The sequence below is a fragment of the Ailuropoda melanoleuca genome, chromosome 8 (assembly GCF_002007445.2).
Source record: "Ailuropoda melanoleuca isolate Jingjing chromosome 8, ASM200744v2, whole genome shotgun sequence".
Taxonomy (NCBI): domain Eukaryota; kingdom Metazoa; phylum Chordata; class Mammalia; order Carnivora; family Ursidae; genus Ailuropoda; species Ailuropoda melanoleuca.
The window spans coordinates 72,496,656-72,517,092 of record NC_048225.1 but is presented as its reverse complement, the minus strand read 5'-3'; the positions used below and the strand labels follow the sequence as shown (position 1 = coordinate 72,517,092).

At 43.0% G+C, this 20,437-nt stretch overlaps 1 protein-coding gene across 4 annotated transcripts in view; it reads left to right on the top strand.

Moving 5' to 3' along the window:
- Positions 1–106: 106 nt before the first annotated feature.
- Positions 107–20,437, top strand: part of ADCY10 (adenylate cyclase 10) — a 78,768-nt gene continuing 58,437 nt past the window's right edge. Inside the window, exons 1-9 of one of the 4 annotated variants that reach the window (XM_034666684.1) lie at positions 107–573; positions 6,998–7,203; positions 7,873–7,977; positions 9,102–9,140; positions 9,278–9,481; positions 10,648–10,853; positions 12,443–12,539; positions 16,451–16,539; positions 19,003–19,194. In XM_034666684.1, the coding sequence (XP_034522575.1) occupies positions 7,056–7,203; positions 7,873–7,977; positions 9,102–9,140; positions 9,278–9,481; positions 10,648–10,853; positions 12,443–12,539; positions 16,451–16,539; positions 19,003–19,194 (1,080 nt within the window). In that variant the 5' untranslated portion in view covers positions 107–573; positions 6,998–7,055. Of the gene's footprint in view, positions 574–6,570; positions 7,204–7,872; positions 7,978–9,101; positions 9,482–10,647; positions 10,854–12,442; positions 12,540–16,450; positions 16,540–19,002; positions 19,195–20,437 lie in introns of those variants that run through there. The other 3 variants (XM_034666685.1, XM_034666683.1, XM_034666686.1) reach the window with 3 other exon arrangements.

Here is a 20,437-nt window from a genome sequence, read left to right as displayed (position 1 = left end):
AGCCTGATGTGGGGCTCGATCCCATAACGCCGGGATCACGCCCTGAGCCGAAGGCAAACGCTTAACCGCTGTGCCACCCAGGCGCCCCAACCCTAATCATTATTAATCAAAATTGGGTGTTTGCTTATTCAGGAGATACATGGCTTTATGATAATCACCTACTAACTATTGCTTAATTTCAGCTACCCTCTATGAGGCCAGAGAAAGAGTTAGGAAAACTACTTTGAGGTCGTATCAGTCTCCCTGACCCTTCCCCCACATGTCGGGATGGAGAACCTGAAACAACCAGTCCCTGTAGGAGCAATGGGCCACTGGGACAGGTGGGGGAGGGGAGGGCAGTGCCAGCCAATCAGAAGGATGATCGGTGAGCATGAAACAATGAGCTGCTGATGAGGGTGTGGCCTGGAAAACGGCTTTTAGACAAAACTGTCATTTTATGGGCCATACACGGACATGGCGCTTCTGCTGTCTTCAGAATAATGTCACCCAGGCCCCTTTTCTGTTTTCTGCCCTCCTGAAAGATCTGATACCTGATCTAGGCTCTGGTTTCCCTCAGCCTTGGAGAAAAAGGAGGTATGTGGAGTCTCAGTAGGAAGAATGGTTACAAAGGTAAAGGTGAGATCAGTCCTCCGGGAAGAAGGCAGGTATTGGGGGCGCCTGGGTGGCACAGCGGTTAAGCATCTGCCTTCGGCTCAGGGCGTGATCCCGGCATTATGGGATCGAGCCCCACATCAGGCTCTTCTGCAATGACATGCCTGCCTCTTCCTCTCCCACTCCCCTGCTTGTGTTCCCTCTCTCTCTGGCTGTCTCTATCTCTGTCGAATAAATAAATAAAATTAAAAAAAAAAAAAAAGGCAGGTATTGGAGCTTAGAGGAAAGTGGGAAATCCTTGGGCTAGGTATCCTAGATAGATGATAGATGTAAATCTCTCTGTGTCAACCTTTTAAAAGTGAGGTTAGAAACATGAAGTCTTAACTGTTGCCTCACCTTAGGTATCCTGGATGCCCTGTTTTTCTGGCTTGCCATCTTTATTTATCTCTGTCCTGCAACTTCTCACATGATAGCCTGCTTTGTATTGGTCCTCAAATACAAATGCCTACCGTGTGAGGAGGTGGTAGGAAGATGCTCTGGAGGAAACAAAGACATGTAAAATATGGTCTTTAAAACAGAGTTTACAATTCACAGGAAGATTTAAGCAGATCAGTAGATAAGTAACGATATTTAATAGAAAATAAGACACATACATTTATAGACACCAAGTGTCCTTGTAACTCAGAGGAAAGTCACCTTGGTTAGAGTGGTCTGGCTAGCTTTCCTGACAACATTCTCCCTTTAAGTTCAGAGTATCTCCTCTTTGGGCTTTTGTAAAACCTGATTTTACATAGTGGTAAAAACTGAATGAAAGCTGAAATCAAACTTTCTAGAAGAGATATTTAGAGAAACTAATGGATATAATTGATGTTTAATTTCATTTTCATTTTTGGATACTGCCAAGTTTTAAGTAGAATGAAACTATATACTCCTTCCTTCTTTCAGGAAACTCTTTCTTAGTGTATCTTTGGGGTCTCATCCACCTACTTGCTCTTTCAGTCTTTCAGATATCCTCATTCCTCGGCGCTTTCATCACCCTCAGTGCCTGCTCTGTTCACGCAGTCTTCTTGACTGTGATTGAGTTGGTCAAATAATTGATGACAGTGCTATCAACATGCATTGGAAGTACTCTTAAATTAAATGCATCTTTTCCCTAGCTCATAAATATCCCCAAGGTGTCATAAAACATGTACCAATGGGATGTAGCAAGGTGTGGTGGAAAGAACGTGGATGTTCAGATCCCACTGACCTGGGCTTTCCAGCTGGGTGGCATAAGGCAAATGAATTTCTTTGAACCTCAGTTTCTGTGTCTAGAAAGTGGTCGTGGGGCCTGTCTTACAGTGCTGTTCTGAGGCAACCTATGTAAAATGCTTCACATGAAGAGGTCTCAATAACTTGAAATGTATGTGCCACAAAGTAAATATTAATCTACTCTTCTAAAATAGAAATTTTCTGTTGTCATTTAATGCGTGTTCATAAGACGAACTTTCTCAGGTATTCATTTTAGATGTCTGTGCCTATTCAGCTCATGGACAAATCATTTTCTTACTCTAGTTTCCCTCATAAATTTGTCAGCTTAGTGGCCAAGTGCATCTACTTTCCTTGCCTAGTAGTCATAAACTTAAAAAAAAAACTGTCCAAGTCCTCAGATCACCTTATTTAAAACAATGAAATCTTAGCAATCATCTTTCCATTAAATGTGAGAATCACTATGACCTTGCAGGCAAGACAGCTGTGCCCTTCACAAGGAAATCCAGTGCTTCCTAAACTGCCCAGTTGGGGAGTTTACATTGTTAAGATTGCCAGCCATTGATCCTAGTTCCTCCTTTTGGAGCAACAAAAAATAAATCTAACCCACTTTTCACACAGTGTTCAAACTAAAGCAAGATGGCCTACACTGTGCATTTGAGGAGGGTATGGTACTTGCCAGAATTGACAGGGTGGAAGCAGAGTTGCTAGATAAAATGCAATATTTGGGATATATTTACATTTAAAAATTATTCATTGTTCATTTAAAATTTAAATTTAACTGGCTGTCCTATATATTGTGCTAATTCTGGTAGTCTCACAAATGGTAGCCAAAGAAAAAACGGTGGAGAAGTCAGTGAGCAGCCACAGGAGAGGAAATAGAGTTTCAGCCCTGCTCGGTTCTCTTCAATCCTACCTCAGTTCTTAGCACATCTGTGCAAGCCTCTTCAGAACATTCAAGCCTGCAGAAACCATACTACTAAGATCACCCGTTCTTGGATAAACTGACCCCCCTCTACTGAGGAAAAATCGCCAGCCTGCCTTGACTCCTCGACCCTCTCGTGAACTTTATTCTCGCTTAGCCATACTCAACCCCTACCTGCGGGAGAAAGTAGAGGAATTAGTATGTGAAAAGCGGGGGCCTGCATTAGACTTTGCACAACAGGGACCTGTGTCTCCTTGTTTCTGCACAACTTTCACATTTCCAAATATTTGACGATAACTAGCATTTCACCCGAATGTCATCATCTCCTGACATTTCCAATCTCTCCCATCACTCATGTTCCGTTGTTAGTGACCTTCAAATAAAGGGGGCAGAACTAAACCCAATGCTCTGGATCAGATGTGAACACTACTCGTGGACCTTAAGATTGCAACATATCAAATGGCCAATAAGCATATGAAAAGGTGCTTAATTTCATTAGTAACACCAGGGAAACACAAAGCCACGCATACCACCACTCACCTATCAAGATGGCTAAAATTTTGAAAGACTGACAATAGCAAGTATTGCCGGGATACAGAGCTTCAGAAGTCTGATATCTTGCTTGTAGAGTATACATTGGTATAACCAGTTTGGAAGACTGGCAGGATCTACTCAAGTCCAATGTATGTGTCTCCTGTGACCCACCAACTCCATAGTAGATGCCCAAGCAAAATGCACACACGTTTACCAAAACACATGTACAAGAATGTTCTTAGCAGCATTGTTTCTAATAGCCTAAAACTGGAAACAACCAACAGGTCAATACTTCAATGGATAAAGACTTGTGGTATAATCAGCTGCTGAACACTAGACAGCACCAAGAAGGAATGTTCTTGATATACATACAACATGGGTGAATATCACAAACATTTGAGAAAAATGAAAGAATATATATGGTATGATTCCATTTATGTAAAGTTGAAAACTGGTAAAGGTAACCTATGGTGTTAGAAATAAGGAGAAGGGGTTACATTTGGGAAGAAGTGTAGGGGTGTGCCTGGGCCATGACAGGAGAGGACCTTCTGTAGTGCTGGTAACATTCTCTTTCTTGATATCTGTAGGAATTATGTGCATTGGTCAATTTAAAATAATTCATAAAGCTATACACTTACGAATTGTTCATTTTCCTACACGTTATGTTGTAATAAAATTTTTTTAAAGATAGCAAGGAATTTGCAGTAAATCTAGTTTTTCACACCATATGCTTATGCATTTGATTTCGTTAAAATTCTGCATATAGCACTTTGCCTTTGTTCTTCTGAAATTTTATTATTATTTCAGTCAATGAAGATATTTTAAGATCCTGGGGCGTCTGGTGGTTCAGTCGGTTAAGGGTCTGCCCTTGGCTCAGGTCATGATCCCAGGGTCCTGGGATCGAGCCCTGCATTGGGCTCCCTACTGAGTGGGGAGCCTGCTTCCCTCTCCCTCTGCTGCCGGTCCCCTTGCTTGTGCTCTCTCTCTTTCTCTCTCTCTGTTGAATAAATAAATAAATAAAATCTCTTAAAAAAAAAAAAAAGCTATTTTAAGATCCTGATTCTGTCATTCAATACATTGGCTCTCTCTCCAATTACATCGTTAAGTCCTCTAGGATGCCCGTGGAGGCTTCCCTCTGAGTGAACAATAGAACATGAATCAATATCCTTTAGGTAGGACTGTTAACTATGTTTTCCTCAGCTATAATTTTGTATCTTACCAGTAAGGATGTGAGAAATTTGGCTAAATGCCTTGTTAAAGTCAAGATATACTTTACAGCATTCTCTTGATTTAAAAGTTTAATAACTCTTCAGGGGCACCTGGGTGGCTCAGTCGTTAAGTGTCTGCTTTTGGCTCAGAGCGTGAACCCAGGGTGCTGGGATCAAGCCCCACATTGGGCTCCCTCCTCTGCTGGGAGTCTGCTTCTTCCTCTCCCACTCCCCCTGCTTATGTTCCCTCTCTCGCTGGCTGTCTCTATCTCTGTCAAGTAAATAAATTTTAAAATCTTTTAAAAAATAAAAAAATACAAGTTTAATAACTCTTCAGAAAAGGAAATAACTTTGCTCTTGGCTCTGAATCTATTATGGCTCCTTTTAATCACCTCTTGGTGATCTAAGTGCTCACATATCAGCAAATATTTGAATTATCACAAATATTCCAGCTCTGTCTCCCATTGCACACATGGTAGAATTGCACTTTCATACTTACTTGAAATTGTGTTCACATAATATTCTTTGGTCAATGCCATGTGAGTAGAAGAGAAATATGTCACTTCTGGGAAGACACTTAGAGAATGAGTCTACCCCATCAAATCCTTGTCTTGCTAGTCAGAATGTCCCAGCCTGGATCCCAAAGTGAAGGCAATAATAGAGCAAAGCCTCAGACAACCTACAATAGACATATAGCACAAGTAAGAAAGGAACAGGAAATAATCCTTTGTTATTTCAAGCCATTGTCACTTTGGAGTATTTGTTAATGAAGCAAACCTAGCTTATACTGACTGATACATTATATTTACCAGTCTGTGTTTTCTGTAGCCTCATCTTTTGAAATTCAGAAAAGAATGTGACCATCTCCAGTTTTCCAACTCCTCTCTCGTTCTCAACATTATGTTTGTACATTCCTTCGGTATCTGTATATATAGGTTATCTGGGGCTGGCTACTTCAATTATGTAAAGTGACTGGGTGCTTTATCTCTATCTTCTTAGCTTGGAGTTCAATTCTTTCCTAGCAGTATTTGTTATACTTTTCAATTCTCCATAGTGAAGGAGGCAGAAACTTTGTTGTTATTCCTCTTTTAATAATTTCCTTGCTTCTAATAAAGGCTTAAAGTCCCTCTAAGTTTTCTTAATTTCAGCATTTTTCTTAAGTCTCAGCTTATTCTGGGGAGTCAATCTTCTCCCACCCTTCCTATAAGTTCTTATAACACTTACTGAATTCACTATCTGAAATTATTTATTTGACTTACATGTTCTCTGTTAACTGTTCCTAGTACATGCTGTGGCTTTTATTGAGTTTTTAAATGCTGCCCTTTTTTTTAACCTTAGGTGCCTGTTTCCCTGTCTTTTGTTCACTTAATATTTGAGTTTACCAGGGTTTTTCCTTTTAAAGGTCATTCAATATCTAATATTTAGTACTGAATTTTAGAGGTTTCCATACATTTTAAAGTTTGCTAAATATACTAATGTTTCCCTTGTTTGTGTTTTTAATGTTTTTCTTAAGTCTACAATACATGTTAACTGTCTCACTTTTTCCTTCTAATGCTCACACACGCCAGTATGAACTGTGTATAGTTGAAATTATCAACCAGTTCCTCCCTGATGGTCGGGAACAGTCCCCCCCCCTTTTTTTTTTAACTCTCTTATTATCTGTATCTCTTATTCCAGGAACTTGGATTGGTCGGAAAATGTTGGGTATGCTGTTTCTGTTCACGGTGATAGAGCATGATTTTTACAACATTCAAGCATGAACATTTAATTGACTCCAACAGCCAAAGGAAGGCCTTAGGCAATTCTGGTTTTCTTAGAACTAACTTGGCAATAAATTAAAATTTCAACATTTCCCTTTTAACTTACAGTTTAAAGCCTTAGGTGTGCACGCGTGCGCACACGCACACACACACCCTCCTTTGAATTTGTTCCCTCTTGTAATTTAAGACTATACCTTAATACACTTAATCTCTTGCTTGTATGTGATACTTTGCTTCTCACCTTTATATAAATATCCACCCACATAAACTCACACTACACTTTTTTTTTTTAATTTTCAAAAAGGAGAAAGAAAAGATGAGAGACCAAAAGGGAGGGAGAGAGGAAGATGAACCATGAGGACAGAAGGACAAGGAGCATAGACTGACTGAATATGCCACTGGCCCCTCTTCAACAGGACTCGTATGCTGAGGGCTCATCCCTTCACGAAAACGCATGGACTCATTCAGCTACCCTCTTTCACTCCATTCCATTTGTAATGGTGCTCATATGTGTCATAGCTGTTGAGGGTTGAAGGCCCAGCATATGAAGCATTCTCTGTATAGAAAAGTGGCCCTTTTCAAGTGTGACTCAACACTTCAGGCATTATCACCACTCAGTCACTTAAATAAGTAGTCCACAGTTTAGAGCAAAGCAAGTGGAGAAGAAGAAATAGGAAAGTAGGTAAATGAATATAAGTCAGATTTCCTGCATTCTCAGCTTTCCTTTATAGAAGGTCTATTTGGGGACTGTTTGCTGTCACCATAAATTCCTGAACATTTGCCTTGAGCATGAACACTCGAAGAAAAGAATCACAGGACCGGGCCATCGTCAGAATAGCAGCGCATTTACCGGACCTCATTGTCTATGGAGACTTCTCGCCAGAGCGACCGTCTGTGGACTATTTTGATGGAGTCCTGATGTTTGTTGATATTTCAGGCAAGCACAGAGGGAATCTTTCATGTGGGTGAACACACAGAGCTTAATTGCAGAGTGGGGTGCCATTTTTTAGCTTTTGCGCTATTACAGCTGATAATCCTATGGAGAAAACTGGAGGGAGGAGGGAGAGCCTGTGTACCTGGCCCTTTCGTCTTCCCTTCCCTGGCATGTCCAGTCACTGGCAAACCTTTAAGATGCCCCAGTCCCAGTCCTGGAATTTGAGGCTCCATGTCCCTGCCCAACTTCACGGAGTCTAGCTCCCAAGCCCCACACACATCCCAGGCAGACTTGACTTCAGGAAATGGTCTCTCCAGGTGTTGTTTTCATCTTAACAGTAAACTTGCCACCTCTTCAGATGTGTTTCCATTTTGTGTGTTTTCATTCCCACAGAATGGATATTCTATACCAGTTAAAGGAATTGCAGTCATCCCTGTATAGGGTGAGGAAATTTGGAGGGAAGAGGGAGCTGGCACCTTTCCCTGGCCCCTAAAATAATAAGCATAGATAGGGGAGGCTGCATGTTTGACACTTGACCAGCTGAAGATCATGGGGAAGAAACCTTGCCCATTCTTAAAAAGCTAGAGCTCAGTGCTCTCGAGTGATTTCCTCTTTTCCTGGCTGTTTGGTTCCTCCAAGCAGCCAAGGAAACTAGGTGGACATTTATTACAGGTTTTACTGCAATGACTGAGAAGTTCAGCACAGCCATGTACATGGACCGAGGGGCTGAGCAGTTGGTGGAGATCCTCAACCACTACATCAGTGCAATAGTGGAGAGTAAGTGTCCCCATGGGTTTCTGATTTATGTATGTTTCATTTCCTGTTTTCCTGTATTTTTTGGTTATAACCTGGTAGAATGTGATCTTTGTTTTCCTCATGAAATGTGCGAAAAACCAGTCTTTTTTGAAATATAATACAGTGCAAGTAAAAGAATGTAATCGAACCTCACTAATACGGACTATTTGAGGGAAAGAGTGTTTTGTACCAGTTAAGAGACTGAATTAGAGATTACCTTTAAAGAACTTTAGTTATATTCAATGACTCAAAAAAGCGAGCATCAGCATAACCCAAATATGGTCTTTAAGAGAACGCTGTACGAATAGAGGAGTGATTTTAACTAACTCATTAGTGCTCTGTCTTCTAATGATGAATTCAGAAGCACAACTGACTTTTCCACCTCTGCTACCATCTTATTTGTATTATCATTTGAACTAATCTTGAAGAAGAAGATCTGCTCTGTTAAGGTAAACTCCGGGTCTAGTCTTTTATCGGGCTGTAAGTACCCTAGTAATGTCTTAATGTCACCCGCTAGACAAAAGTTAATGTTCCTTAAAAGCAGAAAGTGTATCTAATTCCTGTTTGTGTCCCACTCAGCACAGCAGTGCTCAACAAATTTGTGATGATGTATAAATAAGAGAGAAAAACACCCACATATGTTGTTAAGCCTGAACAAAATGCAAGTTGGTAATAAACAAAACCCAAGTTGCCATAGTAGTGGTTCCCAGTTTTCTGATTCTCACTTCTATGGAATCCTGCCACTCGTCCACTTGCCCATGCCTCTCAAGCCCCAGCTTATAACATATATTGATCAGTAAAAAGCATTCCATTATCATGGGAGTAGATCGCTGTCCTCAGACCTCACCAGAAATCCCACCTTCTTTCCTATCTTTTCCCAGTCACAGAAACAGAGCGTGTACGTCATCTGGTTCAATGTGTGCATTCTACAGTTGAGGAAACACACTCCAGTGGGTATAAGCGACTTGTCTGAGACATCTTCAGTATAAGTTTATTCTCTGAATTGATGTTCTCTTGACTGAATTTCTATTCCATGGATGAAGAATGATTTCTTGTTAGCTTTAAGAAACTGGAGTTTGATTTACCTTATTTTCTTTTTCCCTCAGAAGTGTTGATTTTTGGAGGAGACATCTTAAAATTTGCAGGTATGGGGGGCTCACTGAGATGGGAGGGGTAAGGAAGGAGTTCCGAGGTGCCTGTGCTCCAACAAAGAAGGCATCTCAGAGAAATCAGGGGCTGGCTTGAGGCATGTCTGAAGAGTAAGTGTCTGTATAGATTTCAGATGAAACAGATGGATTCCCAGGGCCACTCAGAAGCCCTCCGGTGTGTCTGTCCCTTCAAGGTGATGCGCTGCTAGCCCTGTGGAAGGTGGAGCGAAAGCAACTGAAAAACATCATCACGGTCGTAATTAAATGTAGCCTGGAGATCCATGGATTGTTTGAGACGCAGGAGTCTGAAGAAGGCCTGGATATCCGAGTCAAGATTGGTAAGCTCTGAGAAAGGAGAGATGCTCCAGCATCTGGAAATGGGTCCCGACCCCTGAGGCATCTCTCTCCCTGAGAGAAAACACAGAATATAGTAGAACATAGTGGCTCAGCCCACCCGTCACGTCTTGAGCTTTGGAATTAGGCTAACCAGAGGGAGTTTGGGCTCCTTCACTTTACCAGTTCAGATTTGGGCTAATCCTAATTAATTTGGGCTAATCCTAGTCTCTACCTCGTAGGCTCTTACAAAATGTGAATTTAAGCAACTAGTAGAGTACCTGGCACATAATAACCACTCCACAAAACTAGTCTTTGTCATGACTATTACTGCTATTATTGTCAGGTCTTGGTGCTGTCAGTCATTTGAAAGAACTGTATATCACTCGTAGTTCATTCGCGCATAACGTTTTGTATATATGTCGTATTTTACAACACTCTATCTTCTGTCGCTCTGGTACCAAAACCTTCATCTCTCAACTTGAAAACAATCAGGGGGCACATTGTGGGGGTGGGATGCTAACTGTCAGAATACCTACTCCCGGGCTGCCTGGGTGGCACAGAGGTTAAGCATCTGCCTTCGGCTCAGGGCGTGATCCTGGCGTTGTGGGATCGAGCCCCACATCACTCTTCCGCTATGAGCCTGCTTCTTCCTCTCCCACTCCCCCTGCTTGTGTTCCCTCTCTCACTGGCTGTCTCTATCTCTGTCAAATAAATAAATAAAATCTTAAAAAAAAAAAAAAGAATACCTACTCCCTTTCCCCCAACCTTTTCCCCTCTGGCTGTTGCCTGGCATTCAACCCTAAGGGTTTCTTTTTAGTTAAAGCCGGAGTTTCTGTTAAAATGCAAATCCTCTCCAAAAGGAATTACTGAAGGTGTTCTCTGTGGCTCTTAGGTACAAATAAATTGAAGAAAGGATAAAATAACTTTGGGGCCTGAAAGGGCCATCTAGAGAGAGAAATGTCCCAGAAAGGTGAACACTAGTAGCCGAGTTTCTAGCTCGGGAGAAAGAGGAGCTTTGGAAGCCTGGGTCCACAGAGGCATCATCTGATAGCTGTGGAAACTTTCAGAAACTACACTGGCTCTGAGGTAGACAGTCACACAGGATTCTGACTGAGAACTGCTGCTGCTGGGGATAACCGAGAACTTCTCGTGCTTGCCTCCTTGCCAGCCCTGGCTGCCGGCCACATCACCATGTTGGTCTTTGGGGATGAAACACGCAGCTTCTTTCTGGTGATTGGGCAGGTGGTGGATGACGTGCGCCTTGCGCAGAACATGGCGCAGATGAACGATGTCATTCTGTCACCAAACTGCTGGCAGCTCTGTGACCGGAGCATGATCGAAATTGAGAGGATTCCAGATCAGAGAGCTGTTAAGGTAGGTGCGATGCTGCCGCTTGCAGAAAGTTGTGTCAGTCTGTGGCGGGGGGCCCCCTGTCAGGAAGCCACTGGGAAGGCCCGGCATTCAAGAGGAAATGATGAGGCTTCTCTGTGCTCACCGGGTATGGAGGCCTTTGGCGCAGCTGGGACCCTTGCTTAAGGAACAGGAAGGGTCTTCCCCCTATTCTCTAGGAGCAGAGGGTTGTCGTTTGAGAGCTGCCATCAGCCATCGCTTTGACTGCTCAACACCCTCCTAACTCAGGGCAAGGGATCACTGAGGGTGGGGAGAGGAGGGGAGCAGGGGCAGCCATTTAGGGAGGGAAGAGAGACTTGACCCCACAGCCCTGCCTAGTAGCAAACGCTGTGGTGAAGTTGAAGACTGACTGTAAGCAGCCCTGTCCTTGGGACATAGCCAGTTAGCGAGACTGGACTTTGAGCACGCGTAGCAGGGAGGAGAGCTGTGCCACCAGCTGACCCCAGAATGGACCGCACGGCCGACAGAAAGCGGTGGAGATCCAGGTACCTGCTGGTGGAGGCGAAAGGTTCTCCCACATTGTGCATGAGTCTACCACCCTCATACCCTCCCACCGCTCTCCCTGCAATGCCGCCAGGCTACATGACCTAGCTGGCTCACAATTCCTTGTTCCCCATCTTCTTCAATCATTCCTTATATCCTTAGAAACTGTTTTAATTTTAATTAATTTTAGACTCACAGAAAAGTTCAAAATCAATACAGAGTTTCCATATATCCCTTACTCAGCTTAACATCTTTTACCAGAGTGCGGTAGTCAAAACCAGAAAATGAACATCGGTACGATACCATTCCCTGATTAAAAGCCTTCTTTGGACTTCACCAGTGTCCCACTGAATATCCTCAGTGGAATGTTCCAGGATTCTATCCATGATCTCACACTGCATTTTGTGGTTATTTTTACTTAGTCTCCTGCAATCGATAGCAGTTCTTCAGTTTTTTCTTGTCTTATTTGACCTTGATACTTAATAATGAGTATTGACCATTTTGATGAATGTCCCTCCATTTGGTTTTGCCTAATACTTTCTCATTATTGGACTAAGGGTGTTCATATAGGGTGGGAGGCAAGAACACCACAGAACTGAGGTTGCATCATGCTCTGTGTATCATACCATGGGGTTCCTGATCTTGGGATGAATCTTCTTGCTGGTGACGCTCCTCCTACGTTTTTTGGGCATCAGCCCCCTTTTCCCCTTTTATCCTTATAATCTAAGAAATAAGTGACATATAATTTAACCAGGTTTTATTTACACTGAAATGTTATGAAGGAAAGAAAGAAGAAAGTTCTAAGAGTGGAAAAGTATGCAGGTGAGCCCTCTGGTGTGGCCCTGTGTGTACAAACTGAAGTTTGAGACCTTCAGGACTAATCAGAAAGATTTTTAATGTGGTCACATCCAAATTACAGATCTTTGTTGTCTAAGTATGCCAGTCTCTGTTTACCGTGTCCTGGACATGTAAAAGCATACGCCCTGCCCTTTCTGCCGAGAGAGTCTCTTCAAAGGACCAGACAACCCTCAGAATAACCAAACACTTCTCTCTTTTTTTTCTTTATTTAGGTTAATTTCTTAAAACCACCTTCTACTTTTAACTTTGATGAATTTTTCACAAAGTGTATGACTTTCATGAATTATTACCCTTCTGGTGACCACAAAAGTAAGTACACTCCATGGACAAGAGCCTTCGCCTCTACCAATGGTCGGTGGGATCTTATCAACGCCAAGGGCTCTATTTTAAGTGGCTGGCCTCCCAGTACAGCTCCCAGTCCTCAGCAGCACACAGAAGGGACCTCCTTCCCATTCCTCACGATGGTGATTCCAAATACAGCCCTCCTCAGGCCCTCCATCTCTGCTCTGGCAATGACCTTTCCCCCTCATCTAAACATGTGCAAGTCTGCCCCGTGATGAAAGGAAAAATAAAACTTCTATGGACCCTACTTTTCCCTCCTAATTTTCACCACCAGAGATCTGAGAGGAGTAATCTCTATGTCTGTGCCTCCTCTTCTATCTTATTTATTTATTCACCCAATAAACTTGGGTGAAAATTGCATGTGCCTTGAGGGGCATGTGTTCACCTACTCTTCAGTCTTGAGTCCCTGACATCTAGCTTCTAGCCATTTCTCCCGTCTACTGAGGCTGTTGAGGTCAAGGCCACCAATGACCATCAACTTGCCAAAGCAGGTGACCTCTCTTCAGGCCTCATCCTAGCTGGTTGGCCTTAGATTACTCTCTTTTTATGGACACAAGCTTCTCCTCTTTCCTTGGGTTCATGAAAATTCTTTCCTAGTTTTGCTTTTATACCTTAAGCCACCTGTTTCCACTGCCTTTGCTTAGTCTCCTTCCCATTCCTTAAATGTTGGTAATTCTAGGGATCTGTCCTTGAGCCTCTAGTCCTTCCTACTGACCTCTTGGAGATCTATTCTATTCATCCATGCTTGACATTCCTAGGACTCCCAGCAGACTGGGACTAAGATGAGGAAAGGAGGAGCCTAGGGCACGAAATTTAAGGAGGCACTACTCATGGTCTTGCAAGTTGCTTGCCTCACATAAGATCCAGCCCCAACTGCCAGAATTCAGCCCAGAGTTTTGTCATGGTTTCTAGACTCATAAAAAGACTGCCCATGGGTCATCTCTACTAGATGTCAAACAGGTACTCTAACATTAACATGTTGTTAAAAATTATTAAAGACAATTTAGGTGATGCAAAGAAACCTGAATGCTTCATGAAGTGGACAGTCTCTTTTAGGAGACCTACAAAATGGGGCGGAAGGCAAGCAGCTTTTATAAGATGTACAATTAAGAACCAGAAAGCAACAAATAGAAAATATCCAACTGCCTGGGGCCACACAGTCAACCTTGTTTGTGCTGAGAAGACAGAGAGTTGGCTTGGCATTTGGGGATTGGCTGACTAGATATATGGCATTTCTGGTCAAGTGGGGCATTTCCAGGACATGACAGTTCCCAAAGTTTCAGTTTGCGATGTGGCACCGCAGGCAGGAACAGCTCCAGCGCGGGCCTAGAAGTTGATTTCAACAATGTCTAAACTCTGAGCTACTTGCCTTTTTCCCACAGTTGTTTCTTGCTCCACACTAGAAACTTCAGAAGCATCTTTGAATCATTCTTCTTCCTCGTCATCTACATACAGGTCTTACATATTTTGAACATTACAAATAGTCGATTATACTTTTATTGAGCTGGAGGTGGGGCAGGAGGGGAACTGTCGGAAAATTGGCCAGGAAAGGCCAAGAACTCAAAAGCTTCAGAGATGAAGAAGGTCCAGTGACACCCCTGATCCCATCCCCTAGGTCTTACTGGTGCCTTCAATCTAGGGCCTCTTCAGGCTTTATTTTGGGTGCTGCAGTATCACAGTGCAATTCTGATGCTAAGTACCTGGAGTTAGCACAGATTTCATAGGTTACGTTCTCTCCAAGCCCCCCCCCCCGCACCCACCCCCCGCTGCCCCGCGCCAGCCGCAGCTTCAAACACTAGCAGCAAACTCTGGGATCACCAGGCCACCTGTACTTCTGACCAACTGTCTATAAATCTAGGGGTTCCCCCAGTGCTCCCAAGAATTTACTAGAATGACTCACAGATCTTAGAGAGATGCTATGTTCATGATTTTAGTTAGATTTTAAAGGATACAAATCAGGATCAACCAAATCAAGAGACACTTAGGGTAAAGTCTGGAGAGTCCCAAACATGAAGCTTCTGTGTCCTGAGGGCACATCCTCCTTCCTGCACATCGTTGTGTGATTACCAACCAAAAACAGTTCATCCTGGCTTTGGGGTGTTCAGTTTTTATTGGGGTTTTATTAAGTAGGCATGATTGATTGAATCATTGGCCATATGATTAAACTCAATCTTCAGACCCCTTGCCCTCCTCAGAGGTCAGAAGTCAGGCTCATATCACATGGCTCAATGCCCTAACCCTCTCCTCACAGAGTTGGTGTTTTCAGCACAACTGGCCCCAACCTGAGACCTCTTTAGCATAAATTCAGCTGTGTTCCAAAGGGCCCACCATGAAGAACAAAGACAATCCCATTATTTGAGAAATTCCAAAGATTTAGAAGTTGCTTCCCAGGTGCCAGGAACAAGGACCAACCAAATTCTTTATTTTACTGCAGGCACACATACGTCTCCATAACAATAGCCTAGACCTTTATAACTCCTGCTCCCTTGTCTCCATAGTCTGTTCCATATCATTTCTTCTTCCTGTTTTCTAAAGATTTATTTATTTATTTGAGAGAGAGGTGGGGGAGTGGCAGGCGGAGAGAATTTTCAAGCAGACTCCCTGCTGAGCACAGAGCCCTGCACAGGGCTCGATCTCACAACCCATGAGATCATGACCTCAGCTAAAACCAAGAGTAGGATGCTTATCTGACTGAGCCACCCAGGCGCCCCCCATATCATTTCTTCTTAATCTCCAGTACTCATACGGGATTCCAGCCAGGCTAAAATCTTCACCAGTCTGTTAACACACTGTGCTCATTCTTGACTTTCACTGACATGGTCCCTCTGCTAGGCATGCCCTCCTCAATCCTTCTAGAAAGATGCCAGAATTCTTTCAAGATCTAGTAAAACTCTCTAGTTCTCTTGTGAACCCCTTTCTGATTAAATTACCTCATATTGACCACTTCTTCCTCTTTATAATCTATTAGCCCATTTGAGCTTTTTTCTATTTAACTTTTCCACTCATATTATATTTGAAAGTCCAGAGAATAAGTGCTTCCAGGAAAAAGCCCAAACTTCCTAATTACTTTTTTATTCCCACGTAGTGCCTAGCATGGTATTTTGAGTATACTAGGCTTTGAATATACTCAATAAATGGTTTAAATTGAATTTGCTTTTTAATTTATATACTTTTCAGACTACTTCATTTGTATTTTTCATCCCATTTTTTTTTTTGCACTGTTATTATTCTGTTCCATGCTGAAAACCTATTGCCACTTTTTCTCCCTTATTTTTTTTTCTTCGAGCTCATTCCTACCACCTTCTGTTAGTCTTCCATAGTATGGAACTGTCAACCACCACAGTGAAGGGAACCATAGAGATTATGAAACCCCACTGAGTTTTTTTTTCCAGGTGAAGAAATGGGGGACCACCAGGGCAGTGAGATGACTTGTCCAGGGTCATAATGAGTTGGTATCAAACTGGGGATGAGAAACCCAGAGATCAGAAGTCTCCTGAATCTTACCCATGCTGCTCTTTCACTTCTGTCGTCCCCTTCATTCTGTCTTCCTTTTCTGTTGTCATCCTCTCATCTGTCCATTGTCATCCCCTGTGGTCATAGCTTTAGCTCAAGTCTGAAAGTAAAAGTCTCCCCAAGTTCCGAAGTGTGATGACAACAGAGTCTTGAGCTCCATGCAACTGAATTCTGGGAAATCTGCAACTTCAAAGAACTTCTCATTGGACTCCCTTTGGTTCTCTTTGGCCACAAGATGTCCCAGAGTCCCCTGACTGGACTGCAAAGACCATTACCGAAGGGAACAGGGACTGGGAGACTCCTGTCTCTACCTCTGCAGAACTATGCTTCCTTTCCTGATCCTGCCCCTCCTTTTGCTCTCTTAGACCTCCTGAGGCTTGCGTGCATGCTGGAGTCTGACCCTGAGCTGGAGTTGTCCCTACAAAAGTATGTGATGGAAAGCATACTGAAGCAGGTATTTGCACAGTTTGACTTATTGGCTTTTATTGTCAAGGATCTTGGACACCGGGAAAGATCAAGAAAACCAGTAGCTAGTAAAATGTTTCATTGAACTAAAAAGAGATGGGGCTGACGTTAGCTATATGTAGGTGACTACAAAATTTGTTCTTCAAATCAGGATCCTTTTAAGAGTTAAAGGAGGCATTATTCATAATTACACTGGGACAACAGGCATAAAACAGGACTGTGTGTTTTATACAACTGGGCAAACGGGAACTTTTCTCCCCAAGCAAACAAGAACATGTGGTCCCCCTTTCTATATGCCACATAGCTGAAAGATCTCAAGTGAATTAACATTGCTACACTGTTTCTCTAAGTCACTTGCTCACCTTAGATCTTGAGTTTTGGGAGTTTACAATACAGATAACTAGAATGCCCAGAACTACCTCCATTCCCTAAAATTTTCCCTTTTTATTCTCTTGGATCTAGGCTTTCTTAAATGTATTAATTCATGTGAGTCTCAGCACTCACCATATGCTAGGCATTCTGCTCTTATGTATTTATTCTTCACAATTCTTGCTAGATAGCTTAATCCCCATATTATATGTGAGAAAACTAAGACCCAGAAGGATACCAGGAACTTTTCTGAGGTTATAAAATAAGAGATGTGGCTAGGATTTGAACCCGGTTCTATCTGAATCCTACATTTTTTGCACAGGCTGTATACCTTCCTAATATATGCATGTTTTAACCCTTCATTCCATCAAAATGCAGTCGTGTCCTGGAGGAAATCTCAGGCAAGCCTGAACAGGTGGCAGCTGCCTTCCCAGTGTGAGTTGAAGTGGTACCCGAACGCACCCCTCCACCTTCAGCCCCATTTAGAAGCACCACCTCCAGTATCTGCAGTCGCGTGACCCCTCAAGGTTTCTGAAGCTCCCGAAACCCCTCGCCTCCCCACCTCCAGGAGATATGACACATTATGCTTCTTTAGCTGCAACCAGCTGAGAGCAAGGTCTGCAGGAATGAGATACAAGATAGGCTCCATGAGTCACCAGGAAAATTGTGGGTAGGAATGATGAACACCGGGTGGAGAGATACAGCTAAGGGGGCTGAAAGGAGGCAAAAGACAAACGTTTTACCACAGTACCAAGACTGCACCTAAAGAATAGAGACCCTCAGAGATGCAGTGATTGCATTCTCCCAATCAAAACTCAGAACACACAGTCCGATGGAATATTTTTAACTCATTTCTTTGCTAGATTTAATCTTTAATATTTATTTAATATTAATTTCTTATTTAGTGATTTATTGGAGAAATCAAAGAAAGTCATCTCATCAACTGGTTAGAAATTAAGTCATTTTTTAAAAGATTTTATTCATTTATTTGGGAGAGAGAGAGAGCGCGCACAAGCAGGGGAGAAGGGGAGAGTGAGAAGCAGACTTCCAGCTGAGCAAGGAGCCCGATACGGAGCTCAGAGCTCCATCCCAGGACCCTGGGATCATGACCTGAGCCAAAGGCAGACGCTTACCCAACTGAGCCACCCAGGTGCCCCTATTAAGTCATCTTTTATGAAAAGAATAAAATTACCTGAAAACCAGGACTGTCCCAGCCAGTAAGGAAGCATGACTGCAGGATTCCCTATGCATAATTCCCTCTTTTGTCTGGAATATGTTTTATATTGTCAATAGAGAATCTGGTACTTTTGTGCTATTTGGAGAGAAAATACAATGATTTCCCCCATTGGTTTGCTATGCACTTAATTTAACAAAATTCAAGAATGATGATAGGCAGGCATGATTTGGGAATGTACTTCTTTCCTTTCCTTGGGCCTGTTGTGCGCGGGAGTGGAGAGAAGAGGGAAGCGGAATGAAATATACTGCCCGGGGACACAGATGCGAGTCGTGAATGGAACATTGGACTAGGAGCCTGGAGATTTGGGTTCTGTGTGACCCTGGGAAAGCTGTGTTATTGCTCCATGTCTCAGTTATCTAATCAGTAAAGTGGGGATAATAATGCTGATTTTATGTCACTTGAAGATAAAGTGGGATAAAATGTGAAAGTATTCCGGATGGTCCCGGGCTGTGAAAATATAAGGTTGGATTACATAACATGCTGTTCTTATCCCTAAATTGTGAGAGAGCCAAAAGGAACAGTACTTCTTTCTGTTATTGTGACGGCTCCTACTGGTACTAGGGGAGCCAGCAGCTGGGGCAAGGGTGTGGTGGTCACGGTGTTGGGTGTCTACGAGCCAGTATGGAAGTTCACACTGGAAGAGATTCTGATAGTGCATTCCACTTCCATCTGCTTGACTCTGGGCTGACTCTGCCATGTGGCACCTCACACATTCTGGTAACTTCAGCTTTCTGGAGAACATCAAAGGCTAGTTCCCTCCCAGTGATAACGTCATGGAGGTGGGGTTGTGATGAAGAATCCACGGCCAAGGGCACATGCGAGGGAAAGCTGCTCTCTACTCCGCAGATTGATGACAAACAGCTTCGGGGTTACTTGTCCGAGCTTCGCCCAGTGACAATTGTGTTTGTGAACCTGATGTTTAAGGACCAAGATAAAGCAGAAGTCATCGGCTCGGCCATCCAGGATGCCTGTGTGCACATCAATTCCGTCCTGAGGGTCTTCCGAGGCCAAATCAATAAAGTCTTCATGTTTGACAAGGTAAATATGAACTAAGGGGTGAGAACCTATGGAGAATTTAAGGTTAGCACTCACACCTATGGACATTAGTGAGAGGGAGAGAAGAAAACACTTTTAACCTAAAAGTATCCATCTTTATTTACAATTAGAGAAACAGCTTATATGGTGGCTTTGGCACTTACTATGTGCCAGGCATTGTTCACAACGCTTTACACATATTAACTCACTTCACCCTCAGGACTCCTGTAAGAAGTAGGCGCTGAGACACTGAGACCCTGAGACAGGTGAGATTAAGTTTTGCTTGTGATCATCCAGTTAGTGGGTAGTGGGCTGGATTCAAACCCGGCTAGTCCGCCTTCCCATCCTGTGCCCTTAAGCACTACGCTTGACTAGCTCTCCCTGTAGGCACATCTCCAGTCCCCCATCTCCCAGAAATTTTAGGTCAGGTGTCTAGTAACCATCACACCCCAGAAGCCGTTTTCTAATAATCCCCCCCTGCCATATCTACACCCCCAGTTCCCCTTCCAGCTTCATGGGGTGGGGGGTGGGGGAGAGGGGAGGCCAAAGTGGGGAGGGAGGTAGGGGACAGGGGAGTGGCACCTCTAGCTTCTGGGTGTTTTTAATCTGCTCTTAATTAGTTCAGGGAAGAACTGCGTGATTGACAAATTACCACAGAAGTGCTAGTGAGCACTGATGCCCCATCTCAAGTGTTTTTGCATCTTAAGAGCAGAGCACTGAATTACTGCCCCAACACTCACTCGTTCATTTATTGGGCATTCTGTAGAAGGGATTACCCTCTGGTCTTTACACAGACCTGAATCAGAGCGTCCTGTCTCCCGTCAAGACAGAGCCTGGCGCCAACTAGGATCTGACACTTAGACTCGTTATGGAGAGGGCTGAAGAAACCAAGGCATTCTCTTTTGCATTTCATCAGGCTATAACATATACAGACTGAAGGTTGTAGCCCACTGTCCTTTAATTATTATGGTCTTTCCTTATAGACAACAGCATCTGACTGAGGTAATTTTTCAAGTGATTGAGGCTAAGAATGCCAAGCTTCAGAGTTTAATCTCTGCTTGGAACAGTTAAGGTCATGCCAAGAAACACCGCTGTCAGTTTAAGCCTTTCTCCTAAGAATAGTAACAATATCTGAAAGGAACATTATAGTTTACAAAGTGTCACTGTATATCAAGCTTATATTATATATGCATATAATGTTAATATAAGTTTACAAATATAACATCAAGGTTACAAAAGTATATAC